General features: G+C 39.7%; 1 protein-coding gene across 3 annotated transcripts in view; it reads right to left on the bottom strand.

Annotated features, from left to right (window-relative positions):
• The window catches only part of LOC128536096 (coiled-coil domain-containing protein 9B), a 38,594-nt gene that overhangs the window by 8,002 nt on the left and 9,132 nt on the right, over positions 1 to 21,460 (bottom strand). For all 3 annotated transcript variants that reach the window (XM_053510257.1, XM_053510256.1, XM_053510258.1), the window contains 4 exons: positions 17,002 to 17,109; positions 13,123 to 13,227; positions 11,354 to 11,494; positions 11,006 to 11,137 (listed from right to left, as the gene is read on the bottom strand). In XM_053510257.1, coding sequence (XP_053366232.1) covers positions 11,006 to 11,137; positions 11,354 to 11,494; positions 13,123 to 13,227; positions 17,002 to 17,109 — 486 coding nt within the window. The remainder of the gene's footprint in view (positions 1 to 11,005; positions 11,138 to 11,353; positions 11,495 to 13,122; positions 13,228 to 17,001; positions 17,110 to 21,460) is intronic.

Genomic DNA, 21,460 nt, shown 5'->3' with positions numbered 1-21,460 from the left:
AGAAAGCACTGAATCAGGCAAACAGCACTTTCCCTCTTCTCGCTCTTTCTAGGAGCTGTAGTGCTGAAGCTCTGCCCACACCGTCACAGTCGCAGAACTACCATGCACTACAGCCTCCAGCTTCTGACTCTCATCAGAGGAAGTAGCAGCATTACGTAAACATTTGTTCATGGCTGCATTCCACTGTTTAAGGCAAACCTTTAATGCATTATGTTCCACCTAATACAAAGGATGGTTTCAGTATAAGCTCGAACAAATATCTGTTTTTCTACTTTTCATAATCAACTGCTTGAGATCCATAGGAAACTGATCTTTGACTATAATCGGTGATCATCCCATCAGTGGTACTCACATTCACCTTCATCACATGATATGCAAGAAATAAAAGACAACAGTCACATAGAAAAATAAATCAACAATAAGATGACGTTATGCCCTTAACCCCTCCACTCCCCTCAGTTCCCCTCATGCATTATCTCGCTTTTACAACAGCATCTTGACAATAGACATGCTCTTCAATTTATCTCTGTTATTTAGTTTTTTTTTTGTTCCTGTTGTTAATTATGTTAAAGCAGTGATCACCGGTTGTTTCCTAACCATTATTTCCCAAAGTTCTCTTTCAAAGCATTCCTAAAGTCTTTCCTGAATTAAAAAAAAATGTACAGTTACAATTTTATAAAGTGACAATACTAAAGACATTTATTCATAAACTGTATGCAAAAATAAGGTGGTATCAAAACATTTTAAGACTAGTTTTGAAACGCACCAACAGACGGCAGCACAAGACTACACACAGTCAGTGCCCCAAGAGACATTGTCCAACGTACAGTACATCAGGAGCTGTGCAACAGGTGCTTCTCGGACCACGTGCATTACGTCTTCTATTTCATTACGGACATCAAATTGGACGTGACAAAAAGTGAACGTGAAATTCTGCATGGAACTGGCAAATCTGCCACAGAAATTTTGACATGACTCGCCAGTTTAAGGCGATGCTGCATTGAGTCCCTCAAAGCATTTTGAGCAGCGCTTTAAGAGCGAAAGAACATCACTGGAAGCGAGGAGAGATCAGGAAGACTTTCAACACGCTTAACAACATAACACGAAAAAATGTTGAATTAATGACCAACGGACAGCACTATCCACAACATTGCTGCCATTGTTAGTGTGTTATACGGAACAGTCCAGGGAAAACTCTTGTGTGATTTAAACATGTGCCGTGTTGCTGCCAAGATCTCCCCAGGCTGCTGACCCATGAGCAGAATGAATATTGCGTTGAAGTCTGCCAAGAACTCTGTCGTCAGCATGCTGTAGATGATACGTCCTTCAGGTTGAGGATCAGTACCGGTGACGCAACTTGGCAATAGTCGACCGAAAAAGGCGAGGCAAGTTTGCAGTTCGGCCAAGTGCATGCTCATCATCTTTTTCAACATTCACAGCATTGTGCATTGAGAATGCGGCCAGACCATCAATAGTGAGTAATGCTGCAAGGTTTTAAAGGCGTCTGAGGGAGGATGTATGATGAAAGCGACTGGATCTGTGGCGCGCAAATCTTAAAACTTTTTGATACCTCCTCATATGTCCTTGCACATGGCTAAACAATTACATAATTACAGTGGGGCAAAAAAAATATTTAGTCAGCCACCAATTGTGCAAGTTTTCCCACTTAAAAAGATGAGAGAGAGGCCTGTAATTTTCATCATAGGTATACCTCAACTATGAGAGGCAAAATAATAAAACAAATAAAAATCCAGAAAATCACACTGTAGGATTTTTAAAGGATTTATTTGCAAACTATAGTGGAAAATAGTTATTTGGTCAAAATTTCATCTCAATACTTTGTTATATACCCATTGTTGGCAATGACAGAGGTTAAACGTTTTCTGTAAGTCTTCACAAGGTATTCACACACTGTTCCTGGTATTTTGGCCCATTCCTCCATGCAGATCTCCTCTAGAGCAGTGATGTTTTGGGGCTGTCGCTGGCAACACAGACTTTCAACTCCATTCAAAGATTTTCTATGGGGTTGAGATCTGGAGACTGGCTAGGCCACTCCAGGACCTTGAAATGCTTTTTACAAAGCCACTCCTTCGTTTGCCTGGCGGTGTGTTTGGGATCATTGTCATGCTGAAAGACCCAGCTATGTTTCACCTTCAATGACCTTGTTGATAGGAGGTTTTCACTCAAAATCTCACGATACCTGATTCCATTCATTGTGGCCACTGTATAATAAAACTGTAAAGTTGGCGTGCCTGTACATCGTCAAATAAGTTTTTTTTTTGCAAAAATATCATTTGGTGGGGACGCAAGAATAGAACACATCAAGGTGTTCCAAAAGGTTTTTGGAATTTTTGTCTGTTTGTGAACGCATCACATAAAGACTCATAAATGACTCATGCATTTGGCCAATCTTGGGATAACATAGGCTTAGTTTCAACGCAATCGGCCAACAGGAAGAGAAGATATGCTAATATGAATTTAACATTTTAAATGGAAAAAAATCCTTATATGATTTTGAAAAAATCATTACATTATCTTAAAATGCGCTTATGAGTGTGCAATTAAAATCTACATAATAAACGTGATCACAGACCTTCATTACGCACTCTTCACAGTAACACGTAAAACTCTAATCTAATCTAATCACAGATCACATGTGACCAGTCAAAAAAAATCTGATTGGTGGATTAGTGTTGAAAGAGCATTGAGATCTGTTTAAAAAGCTACACAACTTGCTCCATCAAACACTTTCAGTGTTATGTAAAAAATTGAAAAGAAGATTTTTCGTTGTTTTAAATCCTAGACGACCCAATCAGAGGAGCCAAAAGGCAAAGACTTGGGCTTAGTGGTTGTTGAGGCTTTGAAAATCTTTAGAAACAATTGAGCAATTGTTTTGTGCTGCACTCTGTCTAGACAAGAGAACAAGGATTGTTTAACCCCGCTGAATATTTAAAAGCGCAGGCAAAGCAATGGTGTGAATTGGCTATTTGAGCACTGTCGAGTGCTGTGCTCCTCCGCATCAATCACTAAAGACAGTCTGGCCCTGCATGGAACGTCTGGGACGTAATGAGGGGGGCCATTACTTAACGTCTGGTAGTTATTTAAAACAGGTCATGAGACACAGACGGAGCCCCTCATGCTAAGGGCACACTAAACATGAGCTCGTTTAAATGAGCAGGTTCAAGAGACACGAGATATGGTAAAAATATCATTATTCTTATTATACTAGGTACTAGCATGGCATCTCTCTTGATCAGAAAAAGAGAAGGAATGAGCAACAGTACAAAATATCTACGAGAAGAGCTGAATAACTAATAATTAAGTAAAATAAAGAGGTGCAATTTACTCTTAAAATATATACATTCATGGCCAAAAGTTTTGAGAATTACATAAATATTGGAAATTGGAAAAGTTGCTGCTTAAGTTTTTATAATAGTAATTTGCATATACTCCAGAATGTTATGAAGAGTGATCAGATGAATTGCATAGTCCTTATTTGCCATGAAAATTAACTTAATCCCAAAAAAACCTTTCCACTGCATTTCATTGCTGTCATTAAAGGACCTGCTGAGATCATTTCAGTAATCGTCTTGTTAACTCAGGTGAGAATGTTGACGAGCACAAGGCTGAAGATCATTATGTCAGGCTGATTGGGTTAGAATGGCAGACTTGACATGTTAAAAGGAGGGTGATACTTAAAATCATCGTCATCCATTGTTAGCCATGGTGACCTGCAAAGAAACGCGTGCAGCCATCATTGCGTTGCATAAAAATGGCTTCACAGGCAAGGATATTGTGGCTACTAAGATTGCACTTAAATCAACAATTTAAAGGATCACCAAGAACTTCAAGGAAAGAGGTTTAAATCTTGTTAAGAAGGCTTCAGGGTGTCCAAGAAAGTCCAGCAAGCGTCAGGATCGTCTCCTAAAGAGGATTCAGCTGCGGGTCGGAGTGCCACCAGTGCAGAGCTTGCTCAGGAATGGCAGCAGGCAGGTGTGAGCACATCTGCACGCACAGTGAGACGGAGACTTTTGGAAGTTGGCCTGGTGTCAAGAAGGGCAGCAAAGAAGCCACTTCTTTCCAAAAAAAGCATCAGGGACAGATTTATCTTCTGCAGAAAGTATGGTGAATGGACTGCTGAGGACTAAGGCAAAGTCATATTCTTAGATGAAGCCTCTTTCCGATTGTTGGGGCATAAGGCAAAAGTAATAACTAAGTGGCTCGGGGACCAAAACTTTGAAATTTTGGGTCCATGGCCTGGAAACTTCCCAGATCTTAATCCCATTGAGAACTTGTGGTCAATCCTCAAGAGGCTGGTGGACAAACAAAAACCCACTAATTCTGACAAACTCGTCAGAAGTTTGTGTCACAAGAAGTGATTATGAAAGAATGGGTTGCTATCAGTCAGGCTTTGGCCCAGAAGTTGATGGAGAGCATGCCCAGTCGAATTGCAGAGGTCCTGAAAAAGAAGGGCCAACACTGCAAATACTGATTTTTTGAATAAATGTCATGTAATTGTCGATAAAAGCCTTTGAAACGTATGAAGTGCTTGTAATTATATTTCAGTACATCACAGAAACAAATGAAACAAAGATCTAAAAGCAGTTTAGCAGCAAACTTTGTGAAAACTAATATTTGTGTCATTCTCAAAACTTTTGGCCACGACTGTACATCCAGATTTACCAAGTTTTAAGGTGGTATACTGAACCACATTTTCACCTCAGTGTTCTGGATTAAAGGAAAAAAAGGAAGTAGAATTGTGGGTCATTGTTGTTGAGCCTTTAAGTCAGAAACAGAGGTAGTGACAGGGGCAGGACAAGATGTGTGTAAAAACAGGAACAGGGATCTGATATTTTGCGACGTGTGATGTGTGTGACCCACCATCGTCAGGTTTAAAGCTAGAAGTTCACCCACAGGTTACTCATTCTACACTAAAATGATCAGGACCCGTATTCACAAAGCCTCTTAGAATTATCGTAGAGAGCTTCTATCTTAGCCTAAAAAAATTCCTAACTGGAAGTCTTACATTGTAAGACTAAGAGTGATTTCGTAAACCTTTTGGACCAACTCTGAAGAAGGAAAGTACAAAAACCTTTATCTTAGGAGGAGGTGTGGTTGACCCTGTTGCTAGGGATGATGCAACAATTCAAGGACTGTGATTGGTTGATAAAAAAAAAAATAACCTGTGACCTCTGTAAAGGTCTGAAATGCACTCTATGTGAAAACAGAATATATGTTAATATCAGTAAAATCATAATGTTTGCATGAAGTAACCTGTAGTTATGATTATACAAAGTATGAAAAGCATCTCTTTAATCTGGCATACTGTACACGCAACTCATTCCATAACCTCATACTCCAGTACACCCATCCTGAATGGCAACTACGCTAATTCTCTCCATCTGTTCTGTATTTTTCTACCCATCCCGAAGCATCGGAAGTTTGTACCAGCTTCAGTAGACAAAGGCCAACCCTGCGAGGATCTTGAGGCATCCAGAGAAGGACCAGCTCCAGCTGGATTCAGCTTTATGATGGTTGGAGCTACACATCCTGCTCCTGTGCTTCCAGTGACCCAGACCCCATCTGCCCTCTGCACTGACTCCCTATGCTGAACTGGACTTCATGTTAATTTAAAGAATCTGTTATATTGTACCTTCACCTGCACAACACACATGATGTTATATCATTTCTATCCGTTATCACTCAAATAAGAATGGGTTGCCTGTTGAGTCTGATTCATCCCAAGGTTTCTTCCTATTGCCATCTCAGGAAGGTTTTCCTTGCCACTGTCGCCGTCACCCTTGACTCTCATCAGAGACATTTCATTCATCATTCATTTATCTCATTATTATCTAGACACATTTTTCTCACACATACACACTTCCAAATATTTTCTTTTCTAAAAACAATTTCTTTCATTTTTGTGAAGCTGCTTTGAGACAATGATCATTGTTACAAGTGCTATATAAATAAAATTAAATTGAATGATCAGCTAAGATTGAGACTGGTCATCAGTGTCAGACATTTCTTTATGCAATAAAATATTTAAGTGTTTTAATGTGCAATAAACAGCACTGGCATTTACACTTAGGCATTTGGCAGACGCCCTTATCCAGGGTGACTTAAAGCACCCAAAGACAGGAAAGAGGTGCCACTTTTGCAAGATTTAGTGAGGACCTAGCACAAGGGGTCCCAATGTTATCAAGGAGGTAGTAAGAAAAAAAGAGAGCCACTTTCAGTTTTATTTTTAAAGCAGCCGGAATCATCAAAATAAATCATAAATTAAGGTTAAGTGAGGTTTAATGTTTATTTATTTTCAATTTTACTTAATTTACATGTTTTTTCTAAATGTTTTAATATGCAAAAATCTAATTAATGTGTTGGAATAATATATATTAATAGTAATATTCGTAATATTTTTTACAGAAGCTGGATGGATAGACAAACCGTATAGCATGTTCCTAAATTTATTTAGGAAAACAACTGCAAATATATAAGAACATGTCACTGTTGACAAGAACTAATAATGCAAAAATGAAACCAAGTTAAATCATTTTAGATTTTTTTTAAACAACATTAGTGTTATAAAGTAATCAACAAAATTCAGGTGAAAAACAAATAGAAAGGTTGTAAGGAAAAAATAATGTTGTAAGGGGAATATAATTCATTAATTGATAGAATAAGTGTGCTTAATTATTACTAATTTTATCTACAATACCACGCTCTTTTTGAGTAACTGACAAAGTTCACTACCACTTTCTCCTTCAGATTATAATGACTGTAGAATGCATACCGTGCTGGCAGTGTAAGATCATGATTATGTAAAAGCTGTTGCCAAAAGTAAGAAAAGTAAAGAAATTAATCTTTATTTTCCATCATACACCGGCCCCCTACAAAAGTATTAGAACATTCCTTAAATTCTAATCTCACTGACTCAATTGTCTACACCGCTTTATCCTGTGTTCAGGGTCGCAGGGGGGCCTGGAGTCTATCCCAGAAGACTGGGGTTACAAGGCGAGAAAGACCCTGGACAGGGTGCCAATCTATCAGAGGGCACACACTATGTGGAATTTGGGAATGCCAATTATAGCCTAATCAGTATGTCTTTGGACTGTGGGAGGAAACTGGAATACCCGGAGGAAACCTACTGAACAGTGCGCTTGTGCTTTTTGAACCCAGACCCTGGAGGTGCAAGGAGACAATGCTAAATCACTAGCCACCTAAATTCTGATCTATTCTCTTGTATTCATCTTTTGCTATTACACCCAAATGTCTTCAGAGTATAGGAAAAAAATGCCCTTGCCATCCTAAGCACATAAATCATGGCAGCACTAGCCAGTCATTGGTATCCGAGATCACACAAGCAGAAGCAAGTGGATAAATGTTGTCATCCTAGTGTGAAATGTTGATCTCCCATGGTGCGTTATTAGCTGTTTGAAAAGATGCACTCAGCTGGCATAACGAGTCTCAGGGAGAATGTGATAGCCTTAGCCCTACTTGTTTGATAGTTGTCAGTTGATAGGGGTCAGCCCCAAAATTTGGGAACTGACTAGGTCCAAACTAGAAGGAGAAACTATGAGGATTACACTATGGGATTGATAGACGGGGACATAGCGTATATAACCAAATTCATGGAATGAAAAGTTTTTGACATAATGTGTATGTCACATCCACTGTATGCAAAGCAATTTGCTTACAAATAAAGATTTACCATATACTGTACAATAGGCTGTTCACAAACATGGACCTTAAGGATGCATGAGTATTTTCCTGACACGATGAAACATGAAGTACACTGATGCTAAGAAGCCTACCCAAGCAATAATCCTAAAAATTACAATCCTGTTGTAGCAGTGTTACCCCTCAGGCACAGCAGGTGCAAGTTATTCATTTTCACCAAGAGCTGGGAAGCTACAGTGACGAGAGGTGAAGTAATTGTCTGGGGATGAGAAGTGGGTGGACAGAGACTTTATGCAAAAGCGAAGCAATGAGCTGACTACAAATGGGAAGGAGAAAACTGGTACAATTCATCATATTTGTACCTACTCTTAGCTTCTGATAATATTTAGCATACCGTGGCAGGCATGAGAGGCTCGCTCTAATGTCATAGTTCCAAACAGAACTGCGTACAATGTAAGCTTCATGCAAGAATAAATAAATAATACAAAGCAGGTTTATGCTCGTTCTGAGACTAGCACAAGATGATGCATTGCATGGATTCATTTTCCTTAAGCATTCCCTTTCAGAATCTTTGCTAAGGAGCACAGTCAATTTGGTGCCACAGTGTCTTACTGGTTGGCACTGTTGCCTTAGACCCCCTTATTGCTTGGGGTCTGTTCACACAGACACAAATACCAGTGGTGAGATTCTACCCATGGTGGGTTACCTCCAGATACTCCGGTCTCCACCACAGTCAAAAGACATGCCTTGCAGCCACATTAACATTACCAAATTATCCACATCTCATTAATGGGTGTGCAAACGTGTATGCATGCCTGTGGGTACGCTACCTCAACAGTAATGGCAGCTGGGATGAAAAGTCATAGATTAATTTAGCTAACCATCACTCATAAATGTTGGGAGGGAGCGAGGGATAGCTGGAAGGGGAAGGGATGGTTGTTTGGATGGATGGAGGGGAGGACGGATGGAGAGAGGGATAAAGAGAGAGAAGAATAGATGAATGGAGGGAGGGATGGATAGATGGATGTCACAAAGCTAAAATCATCTTAAACTGGTTTACTGAACATGTCAGTGAGTTCATTGTACTTAAATGACGGTCCACAGTCACCAGATCTTAATCTAATAAAGCACACCTTTGGGATGCGGTGAAATGTGAGATTCGCATCATGGATGTGCAGCCAACAAATCTGCAACTGTGTGATGCCATCATGTCAATAAGGACCAACATCTCTAACATCTGAACCCATATCTCCAAGGTGGATCTAATAAAGTGGTCGGTGAGTGTATATATGTTAGCGTACAGTATTTATTTGTACTGCCGTTTTGTTGTGTGTTAGGCAGTAAAAACTTTAATAATAAAGCAAGGCAATTGTGAAGTATGACCTCTACTTAATTAATACCTCTTCTATTTTCAGTGATAAAAAGGAAATCACAGCCATGACTTCTGAGTTTCTGCTGGTTTACAAAATTTATATGGTCACTTGTGACATGTCATGGAGAGAAAGCAAAGCAAAGCCCTAACCCAACTGTGTCAGTCGCATCTTATCCTCTTTTTTTTATTTAGTAAAGTTAATTTTTCTGCAAAAAAAAAAAAAAAAACATAGGGGTTGGATTCAGCTTGACTTCTACTTTAAGTAAAAAAGTAAAGACGCTGTGCACGGCAGCTCAACACAATATCAACATTGACCACCACATATGGATTTTCTTTCTTTCCTTTACTATTTCTAAAGGAGAAAATGATATTTCACTGTAGTTGCACGCAGCACATTGATTCACTCAGCCCCTCCTTGCCTCTCTTCCTCTCGCTCACACACACATTGACAATAGACCTGTCTGTGAATAGCCAATTCTCTCTGTGCACACTCTGAATTGAAACATGATCATGTGTGGGAGGAAGAATTGTTGTTGGTGCAGAGAAGATGGCAGACTGAACAAACCCAGATTTAACAAATGGTTAGTATCACGAACACCTCTGCTATCCAAAACTGATGCGTTTATGTTAACTCTGGTAAGTTATTCGATCTATGTTTGTCACAACACTGTCAATCGCAGAGACCCAACTCTTCATACAAGTTATTAAAATGCAGGTTAAAAGCCTACAGTAGCTTGTTTTTGAGAGACGAGCTAATGTCACAATACAGTTGGTTTATTGAGATAAGCAGTGGATAACATTATGAATGTAGATTTTTTTTTTTTATTCTGGTGCTGAGCGTTTGCCCTGTCCTGCCTCATGTCTGTGTGTTGAGTTGGTACTTGGTGTGTTCCTTCGAGGTACTGTAACCTGTAAAATTAAAACTACAAGGGTGGAAATGATCATAGTGCATAATGGCTATAAAATTTGGCAGACAAATTTCCCCATTCAGGGACAAGAAGTGCCCCGACTGGCCTGGTGGTGGCTTTACTGTGTCATGTTTTATACCATATATTTTGGCTTATTACTGTAACTGATTGATCGACTTACCAAGCATTTTCCTTAAACCCTTCTTTTCCAAGCACCTCCGAGGGGAAAAAAAAGTTAAAATGCCAAGGGCGAGGTTGTGGTGTTAAATTTGTTTGACTGAAGAAACTGGCTGAAGAAACGCACTTGCCATCGACTTAATGAGCTTTATTTTTGGTGTGCAATAATTTAAAATGTTGTATTGCATTTTTTTTTAGGATAATTGCCAGATTTCCCAAAATTTGTACACTAACTAAACATCCTTTATTGTGTCTTAGGACCGCCATCAGCTACTGTACACTACAAGATGACGCAACCAACACTTCTAACGTGCAGATGCTTTCTAAGAGATTTTTGCGCTTAACATGAGAATGAGGTCCTGCAGGAGTGGTCCTTATGGGCCTTAGTGGGGCATCCAATTTCTCATTTGAACATGTCCAAACCACCTCAATCGGCCTCTCTGACTTTATCTTCAAAACATCGAACATGGGTTGTCCGTCCCTCTGATGGACTCATTCTCAATCCTATCAATCCTTGTTACTTCCAAAAAGAACCGTAACATCTTCAGCTCTGCTACCTCTAGCTCCTGTCTTTTCTTCAGTGCCACCGTCTCTAAACCATAGAGCATCGCTGTGCCTTTCCTTTCATTTTCACTGATACTCTTATTGCTTAACACACCTGACACTTTTCTCCACCCATCCCAACCTGCCTGTACCTGGACAAACCTTTATTCTCCGACAAAAAATAGTAAACCAAAAATCACAGCTTATCCAGGATTCAGCACATCAGACCCACACCAACACAAATGGCAATTAAAACACAATTTCCAGGCAAATTTAGGTTAAGTGTAAACTTTTTACATTTTTAGGCTTTAAAAAAATAAGTTACCTGGCTTTTTGGACAGTCTCGTCTTCCTGCAGTAGTCTCCAGTGGCTCCCCCCTTCCCTCAGTAGAGTGTTTTGTCCCTGCTAGACCAGGGGGACTGCTCTTCTCCACTTTTTCACTGACCACCCTTTTTCCCTGCAGTGACAAAACACATTTCAGAGTGCACCAACGCAAAGTAGTTCACCAACAGGTTCATCAAACAACTTCATTATGCATTATCAGTGTGTAACTATGGAAACAGCCAAAAGACGTTATTTTGCCGCATGGACAAACCAAGAACATTCGGAACAGGGATCAAGTCATCAACATCCCTTGTTTAAACACATTATACAGATGAAACAACAAGCTTGCCTTAGTAGTTCCCGGGGCAGTGACTAGAAGCTGTCTCCTTTTACCACGGCCAGCGGTGAAAATGTTGGATGCATCCTCCTGGTCCTGCATCCCTTTAATAACTGCATCACCCGTACCCTTCTTGGTCACAACACGCTTTTCCTTAGGTTTAGAGAAGCATGCAAAAATATTTGTAAAACAGGTCCCTAAATACATGACAAAGAATTAACTTCACTTTTTAACCTGACTTGTTTGTAATTTGTAGTGCCAATATGGCTAAATATAAATGAAAGCTTATGAACACCAGGCGTTAACTGATCAGCTGTTATTTAATTGATCTTTTACATTTCTGCCACTTTAGTTATGACATTTTTGCTTTTGGGTGTCCCTGTCCACTTTTTAACCACAAAACATCGTCACATTGCGATAAAGTTCCCCCTGCAAGTTTCCAATGCGTCCTAAAGATATCAATGAATGCAGCAGGAACGAGGTCGAAATGGGGTGAAAAAGTGCAACTGTCAAGCTCATACCACTTTCTAGCAACGTCCATGTCAGCTTCTCAACGCTTCTATCATGTCACTAATTTCCTATCACACGCGATTATGCGCTTACTAGTTACAATGGGATCAAACAGAGTTATTGCTGTGTCTGGTCACATCACATCACTTTCTTCACACCATTCATATGGCAGCTGCTGTGTTGGACGACTTTCACACACACTTTACCGAATAGCGACTCACCTACAAACAAGCACGTGGGCGAGTCTCTATTCGGTAAACTGGAGTGTGTGTGTGTGTGTGTGTGTGTGTGTGTGTATAAGTGAGAGAGAGAAAGTCCTACACACACATACAAACACAAAATAAAAGATGCTTTACGCGCACACGTGGTCAAAGTGTTATAATCAGTGTTGTGTGTAACGCATTAGAGTACTTGGGTTACTTTTTAGATGTAACGAGTAATCTAACGCGTTAGGTCCGTCATTTAAGTACTCAGTTATTTAGTTATATTGTCAAAAATGTAATCCGTTATTCAGACAATTTATGTAATCCGTGAGCAAGACAGCAGTCATTCCTTTCGTGTGTGTGTGTGTGTGTGTGTGTGAGAGAAAGTCGTCCTACAACCCTCGCCCCCAGTAACCTGTCCCCTCCGTTATTCCTGCTGTTATCCCCTATCTTATCTATCCGGTTTGACTTGTGGTGAGAAGTGGTGTTAGGCCCTGCCGCAAATGATCGGCCAAAGTTCTCACTTGTAATTATGTCACGCTCACCATCAAAAAAAAGAAGTGCATCAATGCCACATGATACTTGCATATCAAAATTTGCTCATATAACAAATTTATCAAGTTTCCTTGTGTAGCGAAATGCTCGCAAACCATGTTACTTTCAATTCGAGGTTCCACTGTAATACAAACCTAAGGCAGTCGTCTACATGACATGGCCCTACCAAGGTCAAAGCACAGGCCTGAAGAGGTCGTTGTAAAAACACCACTGATGTAAAACACTACACCGACATCCCGATGACAACTCAGTCAGAAATCTTTCCCGTCTGCGTCATGCTTATAATACACTGATGAGGTCCCTAGGAGGCATTAATGTTTTAACTTGTCAATACTACAGTTGATTCCTACCGGTTCTTACTGTGTTTACCCAATTATTTGCTGACATATGGAAAACATGGCCTAGTGTGATGAGGGCCTAAAGAATGTAATACTGTGTTATATAAACTGTGGTTTATATTATAGGAGGTCTGCTTGATGTTTGTGTCTAAGGAAAGCATCACACAATGCTTACAGTTGTGGACTTATTTATGGTGATAGTCAGATCCTCAACTTTCCCTTTGCGGCTCTGCATCGTCATGCCCTCCTGTTCCGCCCGTTTTTTATCCTCCTCCACCTCCTAAAAGGCAAGATACAGATTAAAGAGCCAACAATACGTTGTCTTGTTTATTTGCACTGCTCTTTTACATTACATTTTTCTCAACAAAAAGGGACTGGACTGATAAACACACACACACACACACACACACACACACACACACACACACAGACACACTAACACAAACATTATCACACAGCTTAACTCAACTACCTCAAAATATTGGGACTGGACTGACTAATCAACACAAGTGCAGACACACTGACCTACACCACCAAATTATCGTACACCAACCTGTAAATGCTTCACTGTTTATCTTTTGCACAATGATCACTACTGGACTAATTTTTGCACTAATTCCTTAATTCCTGCTGCTGTTTTTAAAGAATGTTTATGTTTACCCACTACCTCAACACCATATTTTATGTTCTGTTATGTCGTGGTTGCGCACTGTCACTTTGTTGTTGCTCTTGTTTGCACATTTGCACGTGCACTTTATGTTGTCTGTTAAAATAGTTATACTTAGCTAGTTAGTTTTTGTTAATTTATGTTGTAATTTATGTTAGGTCTCTCTGTCCTGTTTCTGCTAGCCAGCTAACTAGGCCTCTTGGTTAGCTAGTTTAGTGTTTCTGATAGTTTATGTTGTAAATGTATGTTGCATGTAGCACCTTGGTCCTGGAGGAACGTTGTTTCGTTTCACTGTGTACTAACTGTATATGGTTGTAATGACAAAGCCTACTTGAACTTGAACTTGAACATTAGACTGAAATGACAGTGCTTTGATAGGGGACTATCAGAGCCTGTTCCCTGATGTGTACAAGGAGAAGCATTAGTCTGATACAAAAGAAGATCGAGTCTGATTTCTGCAAAAGAAGAAGCAAGATGCACACAAGACTGAAACATTCAAAAGAAGAAGGTATCCTATATGTGCAAAATAAATCTGAGTCTAATGAGAGGCAGATAAGTAAGCATAATGTGTTCAAGATGTGTACGTTCAAGAAAAGCACAGACCTAATATGTGCAAGATAAGTGCGTCTCTAATCTGCAATAAGATAAGAATAAAGTACAAGTCTGATATGAGCGAAAGAAGTATAAAATCATACCATATTAGATTATCAATAAATGAGAGTCTAATATGGCACAAGATAAGGGTCAGACTAATACGTGCAAAATACACAAAAAACTAGTCTCATACAGGGTTGGGTATCGCTTGTGTTCCTTATGATACTGGTGCCAAATCGATACTTGTAAAATGGTACTGGTGCCTAAAGCCACATTTAAAAAAAATAGTGGATAACATTAAAGGACGGTGTTTTATTTTAAACAAACAGAAATATGACCACATTTGCTTTATCTGGAAAAATACAACAAAATACAAGGCTTGTACACACAGCTGTGTGTTCAAAAGTGAAGGCCGTCCCGCTTCCCCCACTACCAAGCTACAGGGTCTTTTCCCGAGCACTGTCAGCTGATGTCCACAAGCTGTTAAACACGGTGCATCCCTCCGCTTTCAACTTCATCTTGTATGCCTTTAAATGTTTCATTAGGTTTGACGTGTTTCCCCCTTTACATGCATTTGTTGAATGACGGGTTTCATGTCGTGGTTTCGGAATCCTCTGTCATGAAATACAGCCACACTCTACTGTAGGGCGTTTAGGTTCACGCTTTTTAAGTTAAGCGTGTTTAACTTAGCAAGCTAACGCTACCTGCTGCGGTCAGCGCAAGGATACTTACTGCATTTATGCGCGGCATACACGTGGATGATCTTTTTTCCAGAGTTTTTAATAAAAATGTAAAACCTTGCGGGCACTCGCGTTACTACACAGATTAGTTTGATTTATATTATCAGATCTTTAATTTTCTCAGTCTGAAAATTCTTTTTCACGTGCGACGAGAGAGATGCTACTCACGTCTGTTTCAGAGGAAAAAAAAAAAGAAGTTTAATCGATTGCTCAGGCATTTGTCACCAAAATGAGGATTCGGTTCTATGTAGTACATCAAGGTTACATATAGGTATCAGTGCCATCTTGGTTTCGGTACCGAACTTTACTACCATATGTGCAACAGGAACATTAGCTAAATATTTGTAAGATTAGCATGAGTCTCATAGACTCATTATGAACATGAATGCTATGGCAGTATTGGGCTTGCAATGTTTTTGTTTTCCCTATAATGTCCGTTAGCAAGTTTCATCTTTAGCAACTATTTTTTAATAACCATCATCAAGGTTCTGAAGCTTCTGGCAAAATTCTGGTTGCTTTTCTCAGCAGTTGGTAATGTTTCATTTTTGCTTTCCTTGCAGATATGTGCTCTTCAGACACAATTCACACATCTTTTATAGGGTTCAAGCTCAAACAGCTTAAAATTAACTTTGTTTATTCCACAACCACTCTTGATGTGTGATGCTACCACCACCACGCTTAACACTTAATACAGTGTTCCTGGGTTTGAACTTTCAGTTAACATACCTCTGGTCAAAACTTTCATTCAGAAGGCTTTTGCTTAGTCCATGTGTTCAGCTGCTATTTTTATCAAGCATCAAGATGTTAATATTGGTGCAGGTGCTTTTTTCTTGCATAATAGCCTTCTGTTCATGGTGATGTAAACCTTGTTTGACTAGAGATAGTGAGCGACATAAGTGTCCAGCTTCCGGTTCATGGCAGTCTTGTACGTTGGTGGTTCCTTGGTTGTTCCTGAACATCTGAACTAATTTCTTCTCATCTCAGGGTAATACTGATGAGAGATTCAACTGATCTTTGAGTCTGCACTTGTTCAGAAATGGCCCCGAAGACATTCCTGACTTGTGCAAATCTACTATTCTCTTTCTCAGATCTGCACTGAGCACTTTTCCACTGTACTGTGTGTAGGTCAATCCAACAAGTGCTGTCAACAACATTCTCTTTATGTGGCATTGAGAAGCTACTTGCTGTAGTCATATTCACTAACAGGAAGTTATGAGGCCTTGGGCATGGCAAATTAAGAGACATTTCAGGGCTTCCAACACCACTGAACTTTTTAAGATCCCCCCTCCCCCGATTTTCTCCCTAATTTAGTCGTGTCCAATTCCTCTCCATCACTAGGGGGCTCCCACATTAAGCTACTACTATTACTCAGTCAGGAGGGCCGAAGACTATCACGTGTTTCCTCTGAACCATGTGACGCCAGCCGACCACATCTTTTCGAACTACTCGCTCTCGCACCATTGGGGGCGGAGTAACACACTCGGAGGACAGCGCTATCCGCTCCTTCCGCTTGCGTGAGCTCGCAGATGGCTCATGATTGGCTGTAGAGCCGTAATTAATGTGGAAGCACAAAGTACCTCTCATCCCTCCCCTCTAAGAAAGCTCGGCCAATCAGCATACTCTAGACCTACGGCTGCGAGAGGTTACAGCATCACCTGGAAATCGAACTCACGATCTCCAGATAATAGGGCGAGCAGTTAGCCACTGCGCCACTTTTTATTAAAGAAAGCTTAAAGAAATCACTGCAAGCCCAATATTACAAAGATATTCATGTTCATGAATAAACCTCCGACTGAAACTTTAAGTGTGAATCTATTTGAAAGAAATGAGTGCGCCTGTGTGTGTACAAGTGTGAGTCTGATATGTGCTAGACAAGCCAGATTTATATTTTTACCGAACAATGGCATTTTCAAAGAGTGTCTTTGAAAAAAACACCTCAGCACAAACCACAATCAAATAATACAATGTTAGACTTGATGCATCAATATGATTTTGTCCAAAGCTAAAAAATATTGTACAAAAATACACACACACAAACATTCTGGGTCGTCACCTGATAGCGCTTCATAAGAGCCTCATTCTTTTTTCGAAGTGCTTCAATCTTTCGATCCAGCTCTGCATCCTTCTGCTCCTTCTTCACCAGCATCATGTCTGTGGGGCTCTGAGGAAAAATAGTTTTTATTCCTTTTTTAGCCTTTAAGAAAATAGGATAAAATAACAGAAAAAAGAAGAAAACAAGAAAAGCAGAATGACAATATTTTCCCACGTTCACAGGCAGGTTTCGCTGTTCTATATCAAGTAACTCATCTTGCTTGAAGGCTTGCAACAGGAGAATATAGTATAGAGCAAAAAAGCTCTACTGAACCATTGTGTAAGCCATCAACCACCTCTTTGTACCTGCACACCGGTCTAACGAAAGGCACCTTATCTTATATAGACACAATGTTGTTTCTATTTATTTTATAACATCAAATTTGTCTAAGATTAAAGAAAGCAACTTTTTTATAAATCTACTCAAGTTCCTAAGAGTTTTAAGTGAGCGAGGCATCATTTAAATAATTGCAACAGTGATTGGTAAATATATTATACATATACATATATATATATATATATATATATATAGATATATATATAGATATATATATATATATATATATATATATAGATATATATATATATATATATATATATATATAGATATAGATATATAGAGAGATATAGATAGATAAAGAGAGAGAGAGAGAATACATTTCTGTCCAGTACTGCAAACCTGATGTACACAATCATTGTTTCATAATAATCATTATTCATTCGTCTTCAGTAACCATTTCTTGTGTGCCCTTCTTAAACTTCTATCCGTTCATACACATTTCTTTGTGACAAAACTCTCTACATACTGTAAGTCTTCGATAAATAACAGCACCAGGTTCACCCTTAGACCACAAAAAAACGAGTTTCATAATAAGGAAGAAATAGTTACTGAAGGCTAATGAATGATGAAGAACTTCACTTATTGGCCTTCAGTAACCATTTCTTCAAACTCATTGTGGATCAGGTGCTTATGCCAGGAGCACTGGGTATGAAGAATAAATGCTGGATGGAACATCAGTCTAGTATAATTCAGAATAGGCTTTATAATATGGCTTAGTCTTGGACAATTAGATCGGACAAGGTAATTAAAAGGGTCGGATCTGTGATTGACTCTGTTGAGGCAAAGAGGCGGATTCTGTCCAAGTAAAATCAACCTTGAACAACTGTTCTCACCCGGTATTCAGTGTGCTCTCCAACCAGAGGAACAAATTCAGCCAAAAACTAATTACTGCTAAGTGTTCTACAGAGCTCCACAGGAGATCCTTTTTACCAATGGCCATAAAATTATACAACTCTTCTCTAACATTTACACTATGTGGGTAGTAACTGTCTGTAATAATACAATATTACACTAATACAGTACTTGTTTCCTCAGTCAGTTACTAATTCTATTTGGCCTTACCGAGCTCTTCAAGTGCAATATTGTTAAGTGTATTAATTGTGGAATGCCCTTTTCTTTTCTCCTTTTCCCTTACAAGAGCAATATACAGTGAAACCTCTGCGAGTAACGCAGTTTCATGTGTTCCGCAAAACGAGCAAGGATTGTTAATAAATTTTGAATTGGAAAATGAACAAGTCTTGGTTTACGAGTACCGAGCATGTATCATGTATGCGCTTCTTGGTTTGGCAATGGTTTTTCTCTCTCTTGTGGTGGGGAATTGTGGGTAATCGTCTCCTCTTCTGAGTCTTAGTGCGCATCCGTTACTGGTATAATCAACATCCATGCACGCGTGTACTGTTTACTATAACACGGTGACCACGTGTGCGCGTGTAAAACATATTTTATTTTGTGTCTGTATGCACGTGCGTGTACATTACAGCGCACGTGATGAATAAAGCAACAAAAAGTTTCATTAGAGAGGTTAAAGATCCTTCTCCTCCCCTTCTCTGTTTCAGCCAGTCGTTATGTTTGCACGCGCATAATTTGACACCGTGCCCCTTTAAACACCCCCCCCCCCCACACACACACACACACACACCTCCACTCACACACATACACACACACCCTCACCCCAGGTGTTAATGGTCTTACAATCTCCCTGGACAACAATCAGACCACTCCTCTAATCAACACCCACACCTTTAGGGTAACTTTGGACAAATCAACTTTTATTTTCCCTTCACATTGCTAAACTTACTCGTTGGAAAAATTCATCCATTTCTCTACACACAGCCCTTATTATTTCAAGATTGATATACTGCAACTCACTGCTGGCAGGTCCTCCTCTGTGCACCATTCGTCCAGAATGCAGCTGTACATCTCGTTTTCAACCTTCACAAGTTCTCCCACACCACCCCACTTCTCCGCTGCGCTCCACTGGCTTCCTTTAGCTGCTGCATCAAATTTAAAACACTGATTCTTGCCTAAAAAGCTAAAAACAGCCCAGCGCTCACTTACCTCTCAGCCCTAATCAATCCCCGAACTGCACCACGTTCCCTCTGATCCTCCAGCACTGCTTGGTCACACCATCTCTCTGGGATTGAGAATGACATGCATCTAGACTGTTTTCGGCTCTGGCTCCTAGGTGGTGGAATGATCTTCCTTTAGATGTCCGTACAACCAAGTCACTGGCAATCTTTGACTAAAAGACAGATCTGTTTCTAAAGGATTTGGATTAAACCTGATATTGTTGACTGATTGTACTTATGTTTAGTAACCTAGTAACTAAATGTATGGATCTATCCAATGACAAACTTCAATGCATTTTTGTAAGTCGCTCTAAATAAGAGTGTCGGCCAAATGCCTAAATGTACAGCATCCTCCCTATAGTCCTTTCTCCATCAGACTTTCACCTGTTTGGTCTCCTAAAAGCAGCCCTACGAAGATGAAAATTCACTTCTGATGAAGAAGTGAAGACAGCGGTGCATTCATGGCTCGCAGCTCAGCCCAAATACAAAAGCTTATTGACCGATGGACAAAGTGTACCGATGGACTCGCCCTCGTACCGTACATCATACAAGTGGCAGTACACTGCCTTTACCATTTGCATGCATGTTGCGTCTTGTGAAAGCGTCACATTCATTTTTGAGGTCGTGCACAAATGACGCACCAAGCAAACACAAAGTATGCATAGGTAAAAGCAAGAAAATGTCTGCTCTAAAATCCAAAATGCAGGATTTTAACCAACCAAGAACACTAGCTAAGACTTATTCTTTTGAAAATGTAGTCTTCTAGGACACAAATTTAGAATACGCTTAATGTCATAAACAAGTAACATTTATTCGTGACAGTGAGTCATTTCAACCCTCTCAACAGTAAAGTTACAGTAAAAGTTATTCTGATAATTGTTATTGCGTTTACAGAATAATGGGTGAAATTGTACCGTGTTCCTGATCCCTGCAGGAAGCCTCAATTATGTCTCTCTGTGACGACAGAGCAATTCTGATTCTTTAAATGACTGCAGGGTTCACTACACTAAGGGCATGACATGTCGGAGAAGCCTTGGGGAATGAGGGGCTCGTACTTCCCACTTGCTGGAGATTAACCACATTAACCATCCTGCACATAAGAGTTTAGTGACCTCATCATAAATTGACGTCTGAAGTCGGTTTGCTTGGCTCTCAAGTACTGTATGTGAAGTCAAGATGCTTTTGAGCACTTTCCTTTTTCTTTTCTCTTTTTTTAGAAAGAACTAAAAAAGCAGCCCGGAGAGAGGCAAGTGGTGCTGAAGGCTGAGTCAGGATAGTTACGCAGTGTGAAGTAGCACTGCGAAAAACACATGCCATTAAATGTGAGAAAAAGACGCAAACAGAGCTTTCAGCTTGCAGTGGACAAGCTTTTGAGCTGAGGAGAAGCCTCTGATAGACATAGTACACATACTATAGTAAATTACTGCAAACAGAGGAACACAATGCGTTCTGAACAGATACAAAGGGAAATATGAACAGCAGACAAAAAAAGGGAAAGGGGTTCATTTGAACACCCTTTGTATATTATTTCTTTTTATTCATAATATATCTACAGTATATGAGCTGGTTAAGCTGTAAAAGTTGCATATAGCATCCATGTTTTATTATTGGCAGCACGTTGGCGGCACACAGGTTTAATTCCTTCCTAATACCAAATAAGTACCAAACCATATGGACGAAAGAAAAAGTGGCCAAAAACTATCTGTATGAATATGAATATGCAGAATCAGGGATAATATTACAGTAAGAATATACCAGTGTTACCTTCAGAAAAGAAGTTTACATTTGCCCAAACTAAGGGTTCCTTATATAAAAACAGCCTATTTGTATTATTTGCTTGGTGGATTGCTTCCAGATGCTCCAGTTCCCTCCCACAGTAAAAGACGTGTAGATTAGGCTAATTGGTGCTTTCAAATTGCCCACAGAATGAAAGTCTGTGCACGTGCGTGACCTGTGATAGATTGGAGTTGTACCACTTCTAGTGCCCCGAGTCTCATGGGATAGGCTTCAAA

This window comes from Clarias gariepinus, chromosome 13 (genome assembly GCF_024256425.1).
Source record: "Clarias gariepinus isolate MV-2021 ecotype Netherlands chromosome 13, CGAR_prim_01v2, whole genome shotgun sequence".
NCBI classification, from domain to species: Eukaryota; Metazoa; Chordata; class Actinopteri; order Siluriformes; family Clariidae; genus Clarias; species Clarias gariepinus.
This window is presented reverse-complemented; position numbering and strand designations above follow the sequence as displayed.